General features: G+C 44.3%; 1 protein-coding gene across 1 annotated transcript in view; it reads right to left on the bottom strand.

The window, feature by feature from the left end:
* ITGB3 (integrin subunit beta 3) overlaps positions 1-19,295 on the bottom strand; it is a 72,567-nt gene that overhangs the window by 29,431 nt on the left and 23,841 nt on the right. Inside the window, exon 2 of the mRNA XM_004374245.3 lies at positions 7,739-7,824. Coding sequence (XP_004374302.1) covers positions 7,739-7,762 — 24 coding nt within the window. The 5' untranslated portion in view covers positions 7,763-7,824. The remainder of the gene's footprint in view (positions 1-7,738; positions 7,825-19,295) is intronic.

A 19,295-nucleotide genomic window follows, 5' to 3' on the forward strand; every position in this document is an offset into this window, starting at 1 on the left:
CTTAATAAACTTTGTTATGCCAATTGACCTAGATGTCTCCTGAAATCATGGTCTCCAGACCCCCACCACTGCTACTCTGTCTCTCGTTGTGTTTGGTTGTATTTAGGAAACTTCTTAGCTTCGGTTTAGTCCAGTGGTGCTGACTTCCTCTGTAGTGTGTGCTGTCCTTCCCTTCACCTAAGATAATTCTTATCTAGTTAGCGAATAACCCTCTCCCTCCCTCCCCACCCTCGTAACCATCAAAGAATGTTTTCTTCTGTGTTTAAACCCTTTCTTGACTTCTTATAATAGTGGTCTTATACAATATTTGTCCTTTTGTGACTGACTAAATTCACTCAGCATAATGCCTTCCAGATTCCTCCATGTTATCTTTCACGGATTCATTGTTGTTCTTTATCGTTGCATAGTATTCCATTGTGTGAATATACCATAATTTCTTTATCCAAATATCTGTTGATGGGCACCTAGGTTGTTTCCATCTTTTTGCTATCATGAACAGTGCTGCAATGAACATGGGTGTGCATATATCTATTCGTGTGATGGCTCTTATTTCTCTAGGATATAGTCCAAGGAGCGGGATTGCTAGATCGTATGGTAATTCTATTTCTAGCTTTTTAAGGATCCACAGGGTTTTCTTGGCTGTGATCTCTATGAAAGCAGATCGCCAGGCCTTCCGCAGAGGTTGAACCACCAACCTTTAAGTTTGTAGTTTAGTGCAAACCATTTGCATCACACAGGGATGCTATTCTAAATAAGACAAAGCACATAAAACATGTACCACAGTGCCTGGCACAGCTCAAGTACTCAATAAGTGTTAGCTGTTATTATGAGGTGCTTGATAACTATTTCCTGGATAAATTAATTATGAATACCCTCCACAAGCCTCAGCATATTCCAATGGCAGGCCACTAACCAGAGCCTAGCCTATCACTTCAGCTTCCTCTTTCACCCTGGACAAAGAACAAATTGAGCACCCTTCCAAAAACCCAGGGGATGGTGTGCATCCCACGGCCCTCTAGGGCTCTGTGTGTGCTTACACTTGAGTACTGAATGGGGTACATGTTGTATTGGAAAGAACACCGGAAATCAGGAAACAGGTTCCATACTAAGTCTGCCACTAACCAGCCATGTGACCTCAAAGCCACTTTTTTTTTTTTTTTTGGTAGCAGTATACACAACCAAACATACATCCATTTCACAATTTCTACATGTACAATTCAATGACATTGGTTACATTCTTCACATTGTGTCCCCATTCTCACTATCTCTACCTGCACTGTTTCATCACCATTAATTTAAACTCTCTGCCCCTTAAAGTTCTCATCCGTGCTTTAGATTAACTGTTGTCAATTTGAACCATACAGATACTTGTTTATAAAAGCACAATTCTAAAGCAAACATTCTTTATTAATTGAGTTGAACTGTTCTTTAGTTTAACGATAACTTCATGGGATCATTTTGGTTCAAGGTTTAAAGATTTCCAGGCAATAGATTCGGGGGTTCCCCCCGTCTCAACGGATCCAGTAAGTCTGGTTCCATATGAATTTGAAGTTCTGTTCCACAATTTTTCTTGTTCTTGATCAGGGTCTATCTACTGGGAGCTTGTTCAAAACATCAAAGCCATTTCTTTGAGCCTTGGTTTCCTGGTTTGTAAGATAAAGCAGTGAGATGACATGGTGTTTTCTGTCCCTTCCTGCTCTGACATTCAGCAAATTTAGCCAGCACTGTGTGGGCACATGTCCATGAGGGCTCCTTGCCAGGTTTCAGGAACTGGCCGGAAAGCTGCAAAACCCCTACCTAGACCTATTTCACAAGACCTAGACCTTCAGGCCCTACACCCTCCAACCCTACACACCCTCTCTCACAACCACTTCTAGGAGTCAGCTGGATAACCCATACCAATATGCCAAAACAACTACTGCCAACATTTATTGAGCACTTACTGTATGCCAGACACTGTGATAAGCACTTTATATGGATTATTACAATCCTCTTGACAGTTCTGTCAGGCTGGAGCTATTATTATTTTACAAGACAGGAACCTGAGACTTGGAGGCTTTACAGGTGAGGAACCCAATTTTACATGTAAGGAATCTGAGGGTTGGAAAAGTTAAGCAACTTGCTCGAAGTTGCATAGCTAAGAAGCGGCAGATGTGAGATTCTAACCTACATTGTCTGACTGTAATTATTCTCATAAAATGCAAAGTTTTATTATATTCTGTATCAAGTGAGGGTCAAAGCAGAAACGGAGGAGTATGGAAAGGATGGTCCTAGGAAGAGCCATACCACAGAATGCCCCAGGTAGAGAACAGGATACAAGATGGGAATGGGGGAGGTGTGGGGAAGGATAGCTAATGTCCTGCCTTCTCACCCCCTCAGCCCCCTCAGGTGACCAGGTAGCGGTACTGCCAGATAGAGACTTGGCCATGAGGAGCCTTCCATACTCAAAAAACCAGGATTCTGTAGCCCAAAACCTCTCCTGATGCTTGAAGTCTCTTTCCCTTGCCCACATAGTCCTCCTGATATGCTGGAGGCTTCCCCATATGGATGGAAACACGAGCAACACCAAGGGCATGGGGACCACTCTGGCCCAGGCAAGCAGCTTCCTTCTTTCTCTCAGCTGCACACGTATGAGGGTAGAGAAATAGTGTCAGCAGTGGGTAACAGGACATAGGACTTAACCTTCCCAGCACCAATATGCCAACAGTGAACATCATAGACTCTCCAAGTCTCTGAGGAAGATGAAAATTCCTTCCCCACACCCAGCTTTGGCCAAGGACAAAATGGCAGAGGGGAGAACTCACAGGCACTTCAGGTTTTTGTGCCCAGATTGCTCCTGCTGTCCCTGCCCACTTCTCCCAATTTTTTTCCCTCAGGAGGTAGTCTCTTTCTCCTTTCTTCAAATCCCCACCACCACCCCCGCTCCCTGCCACCTTATCTCTGATTCCAGCTGCCCACAAAGCCCCAGGGAGAAAACCTTCCCAAAAAGGCAATAATGGATAGACCAAGGCAGATGTTGAAGGAAAGAGCAGAGAAAGGGGAAAGACAAGGAAACTGAATGGGAATAGTAAGGCCATTGTGTATCCCAGGCTGCATCGGCGGAGGAAGAGAATTTTTTTTTTTTGCCGGGGGGTGGTTCTTGACCCCCATTTTCTAACATGACAGCCCTTATCAGAAGAGGGTTCCAAGTGCTAGGCCCTGCTGACAGTCCTTATAGTTTGTTATGAATTTCCTTAGAAATATAAACACTGAGAAACAAAAATTGCCTCCCTCCCTCCCTCCCTTTGTGGTCACTGACATCACAGGTCAGGAACATACCAGGACAGCTTCTCAGCCAAGCTCTCGCTGAGAGCCTCCTGTCCCCGGAAGGATACCAAGGTAGTGACCTCAACACACTTGGACAACATTCGCTTCTTAATATCCCAGAACGAGGAGGTAAAAGGAATGTCTCCAGGTTACTCAGGGAGAAAAGTGGAAGGGGAGAAATATTAAAGTCCCAGTTCCCAGTGAAATGGGATGTTGCACAAAAAGGACAAAAATAACCAAGACCCAAGGAAGATCCCAAGCACAGAGGCTGAAGGTTCCAGCCCACATGCTCTGTGAGCTTGCCAAGCTACCTCCCTTTCCTGGGAGAATGACACATGCTGTTAGCACCACTCTCCAGGACCCTCATTTTGGAAACAGGGAAAGTACAGCATGAATAAAAGTCATTGTCCTACAAACTTCACAGGGTTGGTCAGAGGATAAAATAATACTGTGAGTGTGAAATGCTTTCAAAATATATAAATTTCAATATAATTAAAATATACTCAAATCTTTTTTGATAAGAGATAAATAAATGCAAATGTGACTTTTTTCTGTTGTTGTCAGGTGCTGTCAAGTCAATTCTGACTCATAGCGACCCCATGTGACACAGCAGAACTGCCCCAAAGTGTTTTCTTGGCTGTAATCTTTATGGAAGCAGATTGCCAGGTCTTTCTCCTAAGCCACTGGGTGGGTTCAAACCTCCAAGCTTTCGGTTAGCAGCCAAGTACTTAACCACTGCACCACTAGGGCTCATGGACTTTTCTACTATCACTATTAGAACTACTAATATTATTGCATGCTTCTTTCTTGAAAGACAAGGGTCAATATGCCCTGGATTTTTTTGTTGTTGGTTGTTTGTTTGTCTTTTCCCAGAGAACTACCGAAACACCTCCAACCCAAATAAATCAACGTCATCTTGATTGACACACCTGGTGAAGAAGAGAACTCACTTGAATATTCAGAGAAGTGTGGAGGGGACAGAAAGAGGGAGGAGAGGAAGAGGAAAGCATTTCAGAGTTTAGAGTTACTGGTATTCGCACCTCATTATTTACATGGGGAGGAGCACTTTTAATATACTTTTTTTTAACAATAACAACTTGGAGCAAAATGCCTGGAATACTCTCAAGATGGACATTTACCTGTTAGATCTGGAAAAATAAGTATAAGAGAATTTTTTTTTAATTACGTGAGTGGCTAAAATGGAATGTCAATAGTCAACTCCTCATCTTTTCCCTGTATTGACAGAAAAGAAAATGAGAAATAAGTCCTATTGGAGTCTTCCTCCACGTTGCTAGCCCCAAACTCACTCTTCCTTTTCCATTCTTGGGTATCAGGCTGGGTATGAGCTGGTCCACCTTCCAGTGTACTCTCAGGCCTATATAAGAATTCTTATTATTTCCCTCCACCTTAGGATTGCCAAATTTAGCAAATATTTGGGACATATTTACTCTAAAAAATATTTCTTATTTAATTCAAGGTTAACAGGGTGTCCTGTGTTTTATCTGGCAACCTTACTCCACTTCTACCCACCCTGACCCGATGATCATCCCCTGCCAAACTTGCTATCGTAAGAACCCATTCTGACGCAGGAGGTCCAGGATGAGTCCTGGGAAACTTTATTTTTAACAAGTACCCCAGAAGAGTCTTACTACCAGAGTTTGGGAGGTTCTAGATTCCAGCATGGCAACACCGAGGCCAAGACCACAAGTTAAATCTCTATATGAAGCAGGCCTCTTTGTTAGATTCACAGCCCAGACACAGCACACCACCAAACCACCCCAACCTATGTCAGCATTGAAACTCTCCAAGAACACACCCTACACAGATGAGCCCAAAACTCCATTTACAACCACGTTGGCTAGGTTTTCCTATTACCCAGCCAAGTAATCGCTACACACACCCAGGGCTGCAGTCCTCTAGCTACCAAGGGAAAGCTAAGCCCAACCAGTTGTTTTTCAAGGCACTGCCAGCCCCGCCTAAAACAGCCGAGGCAGTAGCACAGGGGGGGTCTCCAAGGTCAATTATTCAACAAATCCCATACAAAACGGCCCAGACCTTCACCTTCTGTTTTTTAAGTGAACGGTTGAGGCACTTTCAGCAGCTAAACTCAGCCTGTACCCGGGAAGCCCAGCTACCCTCAGAAAAAGCACAGCAGTCTGTTCAGGTCACAGCCCAGGATTCCCACACCCATTCCTCCCTGGTTGACACATTTTGCCCCACACTCGGCTCTCCCGCCCTCCTTCCTCTCCCTTCCTCTCTCTTGCTTAGTGACAGTTGTCACTCACTAAATCCTTGACCTCCCCTACTTACATAATTATATTCCATTCTCCCAGAGAATATCTCATTGGATTTTCCACCTCCCCACAGTTTTATTTGGTCCTAGCTACACCCATGTCCTCTCTGACCCCAACCCATCCCTAGGCTGGTCCTACACCTCATGCTTTGATCTTACCTGGCAACTTCCTGTCTGCTCTCACCTAGCCTGCCTCAGGGGACAAGATTCACCGTGGTCACCCACAAATAGTCTACATTGGCATCACAAAAATCTGATCACATGACCTAAGGGCTTTGTCTGGTCAGCATACCTGGTTTCTCTCTATGCAGGTCAAGCAGGTGTAAAATGGGGGTTGGGGGAAGAAGAGGGCAGACCCTCTAAGAATATGTTTTCTTTTTTCCCAGACTCCTCTGGGCCAGTTGCCTACATTTTCTCTTGCTTTGGGTTGAAAAGGAGGGGAAGAAGGGAGAGCATCCATTGTGTGTTGCTAGGGCTTCTCTTCCCATGCCTCTGCTCCAGCCAGCTTCATATCCTCCAATTCAAATGAGACATCTTCTCCATCCAGCACTCCCTCCTTCTCTCCTATTCCAGGATTCAGTTGCAGAACTGCAACTCCCTTGTAATGGAAGCTTGATAATATTGTAATGGCGACCAAAGGAAGGAAGACAAGGCATATGAGAAGGGAGGAGGCCACATCACGCTTGAACAGCCCAGCTCAGCAGAGAGGGGAGGAGAACCTGGCCAGGGTGGAGGGAAAAGACTCACTCTTTTAGCCTGCCCCTAGCCCCAGAGAATGTTTCATTTGCTAAATGAAATCAGTGTGGCCCAGATGTTGGGCAGCTGCCTCTGGGAGAAGTTCCCATGCAGCTGAGCGCAGAGGCCAAAGCAGCATGTTGAGCTGGCCTCTGCTTTTCTGGCAGGCCTCCTGTCAAGGAATAAACACAGCCTCCCAGCTCCCCCTCCTCTTCCCACCCAGCCCCCCAACCCTCAGCCTGCCAGGGTGGTTGCCTCTTTAGGAAACTCAGTGGGTCAAAAAGAGAAGCAAACAGAGAGAATGAAGGGCCAGGTGGGAGTGGTCATAAAAACTGCAGAGAAGGCAGGGACCTGATGTCATGACAGAGAGGGTGCCTCAGGTAGCTGAGAAACAGCCAGGCCAGGAGCTCAGGTAACCACCTGCCATCGGTCAGGCCAGTGACTCAGCCTCAGACTCTGTAATCACCGGGAGCCTCTCTAGCCACATTCACCCACCAGCTCTTGACAGCTCCAAACTCCCATCCCAGCCACAAACAGCCATTCCCTCAGACACACTCATTCCCTAGGGCCCCAGACACAACAAACCCTCTGCCTAGACACAGCTAACCCTTTCTTGTCACCCTCCCAAACCAGCTGCTGTCGAGTCGATCCCGATTCATGGCAAGCCCCTGTGTGTCAGAGTAGAATCGTGTTCCATAGGGTTTTCAATGGCAGCTTTTTGGAAGTAGAACGCCAGGCCTTTCTTCTGAGATGCCTCTGCATGGACTCAAACCTCCAACCTTTTGCTTAGTAGCCAAGCACATTAACCGTTTGCCACACCCAGGGACTTCGTCACCCTCCCATCCTTACCAAATAGGCCCAGCTCCTTCCCTTATTGACACCTAGGAGAGGGAAGTAAGGAGGAAAAGAAGACAGAGAAAGAAAAAGGTAAAGCTGTGGGGGTCCAAACACCAGAGAGGAATAGAGAAAAGTTCTTCTGACTAAACACTCCCACACAAGCAGCAGATTCCTCTTTTATTTGCCTTTTTAGAATTCTGGGATGTCTGTAGACCAACACCGCCTTCATACCTATGTCCCCCTCCTGCCTCTCCTTTTGAGACTTGAGGCCCTGCTTCTCTGGAATATTCCACCCCAACAAAAAGCAAGTAAAGTGTGGTAAGGTGGCCATGGCTGTAGTGAATTGGCTAGGGGTGTGGTTACACACTAGACGCTGAATGGCATTCTCAGCAACACCCGCAGGGCAGCTTGCTTTGCCATCCCTCAGTGGGAAGGCTTCACCTAGTTTTGCTGAGAAAGCACAGGGGGCTTGTACATTTAGGAGGAAGAGGATATCTCCATGGGTCCACTCTTGCACAAAAGCAGCTAAGTCTGGGTAACAAGAAGGGTCAGGTGTCTGTTGCTTACCTCATCTGAGCACCAGGCACACATGGGACTCACAGCCAAACACTGCTGGCAGGAGCTCACACCTCGGGTGATACAGATATTGGGCCCTGCAACAGAGGGACAAGGGCGTTAGAGCCTGAATCAGCTCATGGAAGTAACTGGCCTGCCCCATCCTTCCCAACTTGCCCAAATGCCCAGATTTGGGCTCTCAGATACACATAAACACACCCTAACCATAGCCATTTACCAAACATAGGCTGGTTGGTAAAGAGAAAGGACAATGAGGAAGCTCAGGAGAACTCATCATCAGTTGATGAGGCCACACTGATGCCAAAGTGATGGAGCAAGGCTGACCACAGACCCAAAGTGTCAGATCAAAACCAATGGAAAGGGTTTACACCGTACATTGTGCAAATGAAAATCTGAGGCCCAAAGAGATAGCAACTTGTCCGTTCTTCAATTATTCTATTGATATATTCACAGCCACTACACAGCGGTCCAAGGTCCAGATGCACTAACATTAGCAGAACCTACATCTGGCAGATGGGGAGAGGGGCCATAGTGGCAATATCAGGTCGGCCTGCCAGGGCAAAGCAAATCTTCTGAAAACTTCTCAAGCTTTCATCCCTTCCCAGTCTATACATTGTGGGATCCAAATGGAGAATGCTCCAGGGAGAAGCACAAAAGTGTTAGAAAAGACTGATTGGTATTTGGAGCCCTGGTGGTACAGTGGTTAAGAGTTCGGCTGCTAACCAAAAGGCTGGCAGTTCAAATCCACCAGCCATTCCTTGGAAACCCTATGAGGCAGTTCTGCTCTATCCTACAGGGTCACTATGAGTCAGAATTGACACGATGGCAATGGATTTTTTTTGTTTTGTTTTGATTGGTGTTTGCTGGAAAAACATGGAATTTTGGAGTTGGAAAGCCTGTGTCTGAATTCTGAATCCTCTTCTTACTAGTTGTGTCGTGACCTTCCACAAGTCACTGAACCTCTATGAAATGATAATATCTATCTAACAGGATTTGGGCAAGAATTCAGTGAGGTAAGGGAACACTGCTTGGAATACTACAAAATGCCATTCAAATGTGAACAGTCCTCATACTGTCAAATGAAACAGAAAAAGCTGAGGGGGGAAGCAGAGACAACTACAGGGGCCAAAACAGCCCTGAGAAGCCCAGCCTGGAAGCAAAAGCCAGAAATTTGCTTCCCTTCGCTCAGCCTTCCTGGCCTCAGCCAGCTAACCCTCCTCTCCCGACACTGTCCCCTCCCCCCCAGTCTTTTCCAATATGTTCTTGTTGTTGTTAGTTCCCCTGAAGTTGATTACAACTCCTGGCGACCCCGTATGTGTAGAGTAGAACTGCTCCATTGGTTTTCAAGGCTGTGACCTTCCAGAAGCAGATCACTAGGCCTGTCTTCTGGTTTCCAATATAAGAAGCAGGAATAAAGAAGACTTGCTCTTCCTCAGGGCCCAGTTACCCTGATAATTTCTTTATCCAATTTTATAAAGGGGCCCGTTTGCCCCCAGCTGGTGAGACCAGTAAATCTATTTTTTGGAGAAATCATCCTGACTATTGGGGTATTTTGCCAGTGTTCCCAAAACTTCTCATCAAGCTGAATGTCTCAGTCCATTTCATTATTTAAAAAAACCCTTTGCCATCAAGTCAACTCTTAGTGATCCTATTGTGTGACTCAACTCCCTCACTCCCCACAAAACACACTCAGAAAATTAGTATATACATACTCACACATATTGTTAAGAAAAATTATCCAAAATTTGAAAATAGGCAAAGGGATTACTGGGTGTACTTTCAATGTAATGCAGGGCATTGATAAGCCCACCATGCTTGGGGATTATCTGATTTTCTAGAAATGTGTTCCTTTGTTTGACTTCTATTGATTAGGATTTTTTTTTAACAACTCTGTAAGAGTTAAGGTTAATTTGTAGAAAGTTAATAACAGTGGAAATGATTCTTGAGAACAGTGCATGGAATTCTCATCGAACAGCATTGCAAATGATTTCTGTCTGGTAGAAAAGGTAATCTCCAAAGGTTCAGGTTTATTGCCTTTGATTAACCAAATCTGAATCTATTAGCTAATTCACTGCGACATTCTTCCAGCTATCCAACTATAAATCTTCCCTTCCTTAAATTCTCTTTTAAGCTAGTCTTAACGTCTTACTGATAGAATTTCTTCAACTCTAATATTCCTGCCATACTATAATTATTTATGTATCTGCCTTAACACCACCACCACCCAATAGATTTTAATTAAGCCCCTTGAGGCCAGCCCTGCCCAGCCCAGCCCCAGTCCTGCTCAAAGGAGATGTTCAACAATTATGCATTGAATCGAATCAAAACGTGTTGAACTAGATCAGTTTTATTTTTTAAGCAACTCAGCTCATTTCTCAAAATTGTGCATAGAATTCCAATATAAAATATGTAAATAGATCATTGTAGAAATTAAACCTTCATTGTTCTCCCAAAAAAAAACAAAAAAAACACTAGACTAGTGTATATGGAAACCTTGAAGCACCTCCTGGAAGCCCCAGGTTTCCTCAGGGTCTTGGGTCTGTCTGACTTCAAAGGCCTTTCCCAACTCTAAATTTCTTCAAGCGAGATTCCATTATCAGCTCATAAGTAACCACTGAAGCTCCACTCTGTGCCTTGACTACGACCTCAAAATGTGAGGGCTATGGGGTGGGAATTATGGCTATGGTTCCACACCTGGTCCCAAAGCATTAAGGCTGCCTCTGAGTTGGGACAGGCCTCAGCCGTTTAATAGCTACAATGGAAAGGTAGCCAGTCTTCCTAGAGCTGCCAAATTCTGAATACCTGAATGTTCAGAACCAACAACAATGCAACCAGGAGGCCTCTCCCTGCAGGGGTTGCCTAGCCATCTCCTGGCCTCACAATCGCTCATTCTTCATCCAGATAATGAGGATAACCTGCTGCTGTGGAGTCAGTTCTGATTCATGGTGGCTCCACGTGCTTCAGAGTAGAACTGCTCCATACGGTTTTCTTGGCTATAATCTTTATGGTAGCAGATCAACAGGCCTTCCTCCACGGCACCACTGGGTGAGTTCAAACCTCCAATCTTTAGGTTAGTAGTCGAGCACAAACTATTTGCACCACCACCCTCCTTTTTGCCTTATCGGAAGAGTTCTGAACTATTTTAGATGTCTGCCTTCCTTTTCGGAATTTCCATGGGAATTGGCATGGGGAGGAGAATTCTGGACATAAAGGCCATCAATTTTCACTAGGGAGAGGAGAAACATACGGTGACCTTGGCAAGAGTTAGAAAGAAGAGGATCATGGGAGGTGTGGGCACTGTCAAATTATTTTTGAAAACTTTTCCCAGTCAATCCTTTTATCCATCCATTCATTCTCAAATTAGCATTTCCCTATGAGTCCCTGACTTGTAGCCACAAAAGAAAGCCTTGCCAAATATGAAATAAATAACAGCAGGCCCCCTTCTAGTAAACAGGCAGTCCCTAACCCCAGAGGATGTGCTGAGCTGCTGGGATTTGTTTTTTAGGAAGTCATACCTGGGGAGTCATGGTTACCCAGTTACCCTTACCCTGACTTTTTAATGAATCACAGGTTGATGTTCTGAGAACCAATGATCCTCTAGGATGCCCCCCACCAAGTCCTGCCACCAAAGCCAAGTTCCCTGGAATGCAGAGGCTGAAAGCATCTGACTCATCAGAAGTCTTGGTGCCTGGGCCATGATGATTCAATGAGCTGCTGCTCTGAGGTTGCCCCTCCCTTCAGAACATCTGGAAAGCATCTGGGCCTTTGTTTTCAGCCATTCATAAGGCCTGCTCAGCCTCAGAAGCTCAGACGCAGCCCTACCAGAAAAGGGGGAATCTTCACCAGTTTCACTGATTAGAATTAACAACTCCTACCACCCCTTTCCTCTGACAATTTAGCCAGAGCAAAGACACCAGGTGGGCTGGCCCTCGTTCGCTACATCATAGGATAGTTGTAAGGACAGAAAAAACTAACCTCTCTAAAAGGAACCCTGATAGTGCTAACCAAAAGGTTAGTGGTTTGAACCCATCCTGCGGCTCCACAGGAAAAGATGGCACCGAACAACAACAATCTCTGCAAAACCACAGTGGCTGGCAAACTGGAAGTACTCAATAAACGTTGCTGTTATAGTTGTTGCTGTTGTTATCTTGAGTCCCAAGCTGGTTTAAGGTAGGTGAATGTACTTTTTTTATTTTCTTTGAAGGCATCATTCTACAGGACACTATACACGCAGCTGAGTATGCCCTAAACAAGGAAATGGTGGGGGGTGGAGAAAAAAAGCATCAAGCTAGGGCAAAATGATCGATTTTCAGATCTGGCTTCTAAACAGAGTTAGGAATATTAGCATTCAAAAATCCAGTCTCAGAAGGATGGCCAGGAAGAGAAGGCCAATGAGATGGGATAGACAAGAGAAGCCAAGAAGTTTGCCTGGAAAGTAGAAGTAGAGGCTGTGGTTTGGCACCTCAGCCTGACTCACAGGACGAGGAGAGAGACAAAGGGTGAGAAAAATGGAGAAAAAAGGAAGGGAGTTGAACTGTTGGAAGTCATAATGCGTCAGTGAGGGCTATTTTGAGGGCATATTGTCCCATGAAACAGGATGTCAGAATGCAAGAACAGGCCACCCTAATGTAGCCAGGGGACTTTGGCAGAGGCCTAAGCCAGAGCTGGAAGGGAGGGTGATCTGTATAGCAAACACTATAGACATCTCTCTTATGCTGTCTGCCAGAGAGGAGCCTGGGTCCCTAGCCCTGCCGCTGACCTTTGACTGGTCACTTCCCAATTGGTCCATGGGGACACTGGGTGACTCAGATGCGTGATCTTCCGTTGCACTCACCTGGCTGGGTGAGGCATCCAAGAGCAAAATATCTCATGCTAACTGGCCTATGAATACACAAGGGGTTTCTCTAGAGCAAGTTACTGAAAAAGCTTGTTTTACTTTTGTTCCTTCACTACACATAGCAACAGCTCAGTAACCCAAGGAAGGGGAAGGAGGCAGGAAGGTGAGGTTCAGGGTAATACACACCTCTGTGCTCTGAGCAGAAAGTTCTAGTAGGCATCATCCAAACTACCATATTTCATCAACTCTAAGACTATGAAGGTAAGATGCATCCTGATTTCAGAGACGTTAAAATTAAAAAAAAAAAAAAAAAGAGTGCATCAGACCCAATTAAATAAGGCACTTATTATTGGAAGGCATTTGTTTATAATTTGCCTCCACCAATATTAAAACGGATTTGTATCTCTATAGCATATATGACACGATTTGTATCTCTGTAGCATACATGACCCTGAAATACTATGCATGATTGAGGGAAGCCATCCTAGAATGAAAACTTTGCTATGGTTAATCTACTTATGGATAATGGAAAGGTGGTTACTGTAACTTCATACATTTCTACCAATATATATCACTGGTGTCAGGATTCATTCATTCATTCATTTAACAAATATTCATTGAGTACCTACGTGTACCAAGCATTCTCCTAGGCACTGGAGTTACACTGATGAACTAAACAAAGTCCTCGTTCCTGTGAAGCTTAAATTTTAGTGAAAGATGATATCCAAAGCATACACAGCAAAAAGGTACAATTTCTGACAGTGACAAGGGCTTTTAGGAAAATAAACCAGGATAAAGGAATAGGGACCAATGAGGGGAGGGAGATTCCTTTGGAGAAGGTGATCAGGGAAGACCTCTCTGAGGATGTGACTTTTCAAAAGGATGTGAAGAACTGAGTCATGCGAAGGCCCAAGAGATGAGCATTCTAGAGAGAAGCCACAAGGGCAATGGCCCTGTCATGGATTGAATTGTGTCCCTCAAAAATATGTGTCACCTTGACTAGGTCATGATTCCCAGTATTGTATGGTTATCCTCCATTTTGTGATATGATGTAATTTTCCTATGTGTTGTAAATCCTAATCTCTGCCTGTGGTTAATGAGGAAAGATTAGGTTATGTTAAAGAGGATTAAGGTGGGATGCAGCACCCTTACTCAGGTCACAGCCCTGAACCACATAAAGGGAATTTCCCTGGGGTGTGGCCTGCATCACCTTTTATCTTACAAGAGATGAAAGGGGAGAGAAGCAAGCAGAGACATAGAGACCTCATTACCACCAAGCAAGAACAGCCAGGAAAAAGAGGCTGAGCCAACGTGGCACTATAGACAGAAGCACCACGCTGTACCTCCACAGCAAAGACCAGAAAAACTAAGTAAAACAGAAAAAAATGTCAATCCTGGAACCCTAAGTGTCAAACGAAGAAATAAAGAACTCAATCAAGCACTGAATGGAATAAGAAACTGACAGAAAACAAAGAGTGAGGAGAGTTATCAGCGGAGGTCTCCTATCAGCTAACGCAGCATGGATCCACCATCTTGGACTCCTGTCCGAGATTAGTGGACAGGGAATACAGGAAAGCAGACTCACGGAGCTCCAAGCAGGAGACAGAGCGCCCAGTAACCAGGAATACATGCTTTCCCATCCCCCACCCTACCTCCCCCTGTTCAGTCTTCACTGCTTCCTGGAAGGCCAATCCGCGGCTTCCTGGCTGGCCAGTCTGTGGCTTCCCAGAGGGCCAGTTGGCATCTTCTCGATGGGCCGATCAGCAACTTCCCAGTGGGCCACGACCACGGCACCGGAGGCACCGGTTCCATGCCACTCGGATTCACCCCGCCCACACCAGCCGGCTAATTCAGTGCCATTTCGTTGTTGCTGGTGTTACTTTTTTCGGCCTCTTTTGGTTTCTTCCCTGCCTCTCACCTCCTCCCCCTCCTTTCTTTCGAACACCTGACTCCATGTACCATCTTTGCTTCCTCTTGACAGGCTGTGAAGTGCTGCTCAGCTAGGGAACTGCTTCCCCAGTCCGCACAACCACGCTGCTGGTATCCCTAGGGGCTTTTTATTTTATTTTTATTTTTTGTTTTCTCTTTCTTTGTTCCTTTTTATTTTTCTTCATTTCTTGGTTTCTCATCTCTTTTTTTCCTGTCTCTTGAATACTTGGAACTGTGTATCGTTTCCATCCCTTCTAGCCAGGCTGTACTGTGCGACTTGGGAGTCACTCCCCAGTCTGCACAGCCATGCCAGTGGGATCCCTGGGAGCATTTTTTAAAATTTTTATTTATTTTTTCCTTTTTTTTCTTCATTTCTCAGTTTCTCATCTCTCCACTCCAATGGCAGTCTCCTTCAGCACTTTTTTTTTTTTGGCCCCTGTTTCTTTCTCCTCTCTCTTCTTTCCCATACCCAACCTAGCTCCACATATCACAAACTCCCCCTCCCCCTCTCTCCTGACTATCTCCACTGTGTGCTGAACATTGAACTCCCGAGCAGCATGGGCATCGCCTGCCGGAACCTGACCTGCACTGACTCCAGGCTCACCTTGTTGGCCCCAGTACATGCCAAAAACACATCCCAGCCCCTCCCCTTCAGCCGGACCTGCCCTGCTGCACTATAGCTGAGTGACTGGCCCTGCCCATTGGATAAGGAGGTAAAAAATATTGTGTCCACAGACCAGCGAGCAACAAAGAACACACATCCTGCCTGCTCAGACGTAACCAAATAAAACAAAAAAGCAGGACAAAACAAATAAACCTACAATCAATAAATGAAGAAATAACTATTGAAAATCCCAAAGACAGTAGACAATATCCAAACATATAAAAAACAGGACAGGATGGCTCCAGTAGGTGTCCAAAATAAAACACCAGATGACTTTCCAGTATAAGAAAAGGCACTAGAACTACCTGATAGGGAATTCAAATCTCTAATACTCAGAGCTATCCGAGAGTTGAAGCAAAAAGCAGACAAAAAAGAAGAAAAAAGACAAATTAATGGAAAATACAGACCAAAAAATGGAAGAATTCAGGAAAATAATATGGGAACAAAGTGCCAAAATAAATTTACAAGTAGAAATCATACAAAAACAACAATTAAAAATCTAACAGATAAACAAGATTTCAGAAATGGACAGTGTCATAGAAGGGCTGAGGAGCAGATTTGAAACTATGGAAGACAGGATCAGCGAAATTGAAGACAAACACTTGGATACAACTCTGAGGAAAAATCAGAAAAAAGAAAGAAAAGAAATGAAGAAACCCTGAGGATTATGTGGGATACAATCAAAACCAAAAATTTGCAAGTGACTGACTCAACATTGTGCTGGAGATCCTCGCCAGAGCAATTAGGCTAGAAAACGAAATAAAGGGCATCCACAGTGGTAAGGAAGAAGTAAAAGTATCTCTATTTGCAGATGATATGATCATACATGCAGAAAACCCTGAAGAATCCACAAGACAACTACTGGAACTAATAGAAGATTTAAGCAAAGTTTCAGGATACAAGATAAACATAAATACAAGATAAAAATCAGTTGGATTCCTCTACACCAACAAAGAGAACTTCAAAGAGGTTGTCACCAAGTCAATACCATTTACAATAGCCCCTAAGAAGATAAAATACTTAGGAATAACTCTAGCCAGAGATGTAAAAGACCTATACTATGAGAACTACGAGACACTACTGCAAGAAACCAAAAGAGACCTACATAAGTGGAAAAACATACCTTGCTCATGGATAGGAAGACTCAACATTGGGAAAATGTCTATTCTATCCAAAGCCATCTACCGATACAATGCAATCCCGATCCAAACTCCAATGGCATTTTTTAATGAGATGGAAAAACAAATCATCAACTCCATATGGAAAGAGAAGAGGCCCCTGATAAGTAAAGCATTACTGAAGAAGAACAAAGTGGGAGGCCTCACACTACCTGATTTTAGAACCTATACCACCACGGTAGTCAAAACGGCCTGGTACTGGTACAACAACAGATACATTGACCAATGGAACAGAACTGGGAATCCAGACGTAAATTCATCCACCTATGAGCAGCTGATATTTGACAAAGGCCTAAAGTCCAGTAATTGGGGAAAAGACAATCTCTTTAACAAATGGTGCCACATAACAAGTGGTGCCGTATATCCAACTGCAAAAAAATGAAACAAAACTCATACCTCACACCAGGCACAAAAACTAAGTCAAGACTTCTGGGCAACATAGCGCTTAGGCAGAAGCACCACATCATCCCTCCACAGCAAAGATCTGAAAAACTAAGCCAAAGAGAGAAACAGCAATCCTGAAATCCTAAGCATCAAATGAAGACATAAAGAACTCAGCCAAGCACCAAATGGAATAAGAAACTGACAGAGAACAGAGAGCGAGGAGAGATACATGCAGAGGTATCAGTTAACACAGCACGGATCCACCATCTTGGACTCCTATCAGAGATCAGCAAACAGGGGGTACAAGAAAGCAACTTCACAGAACTTCCAGCAGGAGACAGAACAATTGGTAACGAGTGATATACGCTTTCCCACCGCCCACCCTTCTTCACTCCCACTCGGCCTCCTCTGCTTCCTGCAGCCACACTCTCTTGGCCGGGAAGCACTGGCTTCACCCCGGTATCGCTTGGATTCCACCTGCCCACACTGGCCGGCTCCTTAAGTGCCATTTTTTGGCTGCTGGTGTTGCTTTTTTCTGCTTCTTTATATTTCTTCCTTATCTCTCACCACCTCCCCCTCCTTTCTCTCAAATACCTGGCTCCATGTGCCATCTTTGCTTCTTCCAGAAAGGCTGTGAAATGCTGCTCGAATGTGAAACTGCTACTCGTACCGTGCTGCCACGCTGCTGGGATCCTGAGGCTTTGTTTGTTTGTTTTGAATTGTTTGTTTGTTTGTTTTCTTTTTCTTTTCTCAAATTGGGAGTGTGTTCTAGCCTGGCAATACTGCGCAGCTTGGGACCTACCCCCTCAGTTTGTGCAGATGCACAGAGCGATCCCTGAGGGTATTTCTTTTTTCTTCTTTTTTTTTTTTTTTTTTCCGGTTTTTATTTTTTTGAGGGGGTTCTTGTTCTTTTTTTTATTCATTTGTTTTGTTTTGTTTTCCCTCTTTTCCCTTTTTTGTGTTCCTTCATTACTCAGTTTTTCATCTCTCTATACTTTCCTTTTCTTTCTGTCCCCTGAATACTTGGTGCTGAGTGACACCTCTACCCCTTCTAGCCAGGCTGTTCTTCACGGCCTGGGAGCAACTTCCCCAGACCTCGCAGCCACACTGGTGGGATCCCTGGGAGCTCTGCTTTTCTTTTTTCTTTCTAATTTTTATTTATTCATTTTTTCTTCTTCTCCTTTTTGTTTTTCTCCATTTCATAGTCTCTCATCTCTCCAACGGCAAGCTCCCCTAGCACTCTTTTTTTGTTTGTATGTTTTTGGCTCCTGTTCCTCTCTCCTCTCTCCCATATGCATCTTAGCTCCACACATCACAATCTCCCCCTTCCATCCTGCCTACCTGCACTGTGCACTTAACATCACACCACCAAGCAGCCAAGGCATGGCTGAGCGGAACATTCCCTGCACTGATTATAGGCCCACATTGGTGGCCGTGGTAAATGCCACAAACAACCCATCCCAGCAACTCCTTTTCAGCTAGACCCGCCCTGCTGTACCATATCTAAGCAACTAACCCTGCCAATTGGAGAAGGAGGCAGAAAGTATTGTGTCCACAGACGAGCAAACAACAAAGAACACACAGCCCTCCTGCTCAGACAGAGCCAAATAAAACAAAAAAGCAGGACAAAAGAAACAAATCTACCATCAATAAATGAGGAAGATAACTACTGAATGCCCCCGAAGACAGCAGACAATATAAAAACGTATAAAAAACAGGACAAGATGGTTCCAGAAGGCGTCCAAAATAAAACACCAGATGACTTTCCAGTAGAAAAAAATGCACTAGAACTACCTGATATGGAATTCAAATCTCTAATATTCAGAGCCATCCAAAAGTTGAAGCAAAAAGCAGACAAAAATGAGGAAAATATAGACAAACTCATGCAAAATACAGACAAAAACTGGAAGAATTCAGGAAAATAATGTAGGAACAAAATGCCAAAATAAATTCACAACTACAAATCATACAAAAACAACAATTAGAAATCCAAAAGATAAACAACAAGATTTCAATAATGGACAGTGTTATAGAAGAGCTGAGGGGCAGGTTTGAAACAGTGGAAGACAGGATCAGTGAAATTGAAGACAAACACTTGGATACAACTCTGTGTGAGGAAAAATCAGAAAAAAAAGAATGAAGAAAAGTGGAGAGACCTGAGAATTATGTGGGATACAATCAAAAGCAAATTTTTGCGAGTGATCAGTTCCAGAACAGGGGGAGAAAACAGAAAATGCAGAGGATCACTGAAGAACTGCTGACAGAAAACTTCCCCAATATCATGAAAAATGAAAAGCTGGCCATCCAAGAAGCTCAACGAACCCCATATAGGACAGACCCCAAAAGAAAATCACCAAGGCATATCACAATCACACTCACTAAAACCAAATACAAACAAAGAATCCTGAGAGCAGCTAGAGAAAAACCAAAAAGTCACATACAGAGGAGAAACAATAAGACTAAGCTCAGATTATTCAGCAGAAACCATGCAGGCAAGAAGGCAACGGGATGACATATATAAAACCTTGAGAGAAAAAAATTGGCAGCCAAGAATAA

The sequence above is a fragment of the Trichechus manatus genome, unplaced genomic scaffold (assembly GCF_000243295.1).
Source record: "Trichechus manatus latirostris isolate Lorelei unplaced genomic scaffold, TriManLat1.0 scaffold00028, whole genome shotgun sequence".
Taxonomy (NCBI): Eukaryota; Metazoa; Chordata; class Mammalia; order Sirenia; family Trichechidae; genus Trichechus; species Trichechus manatus.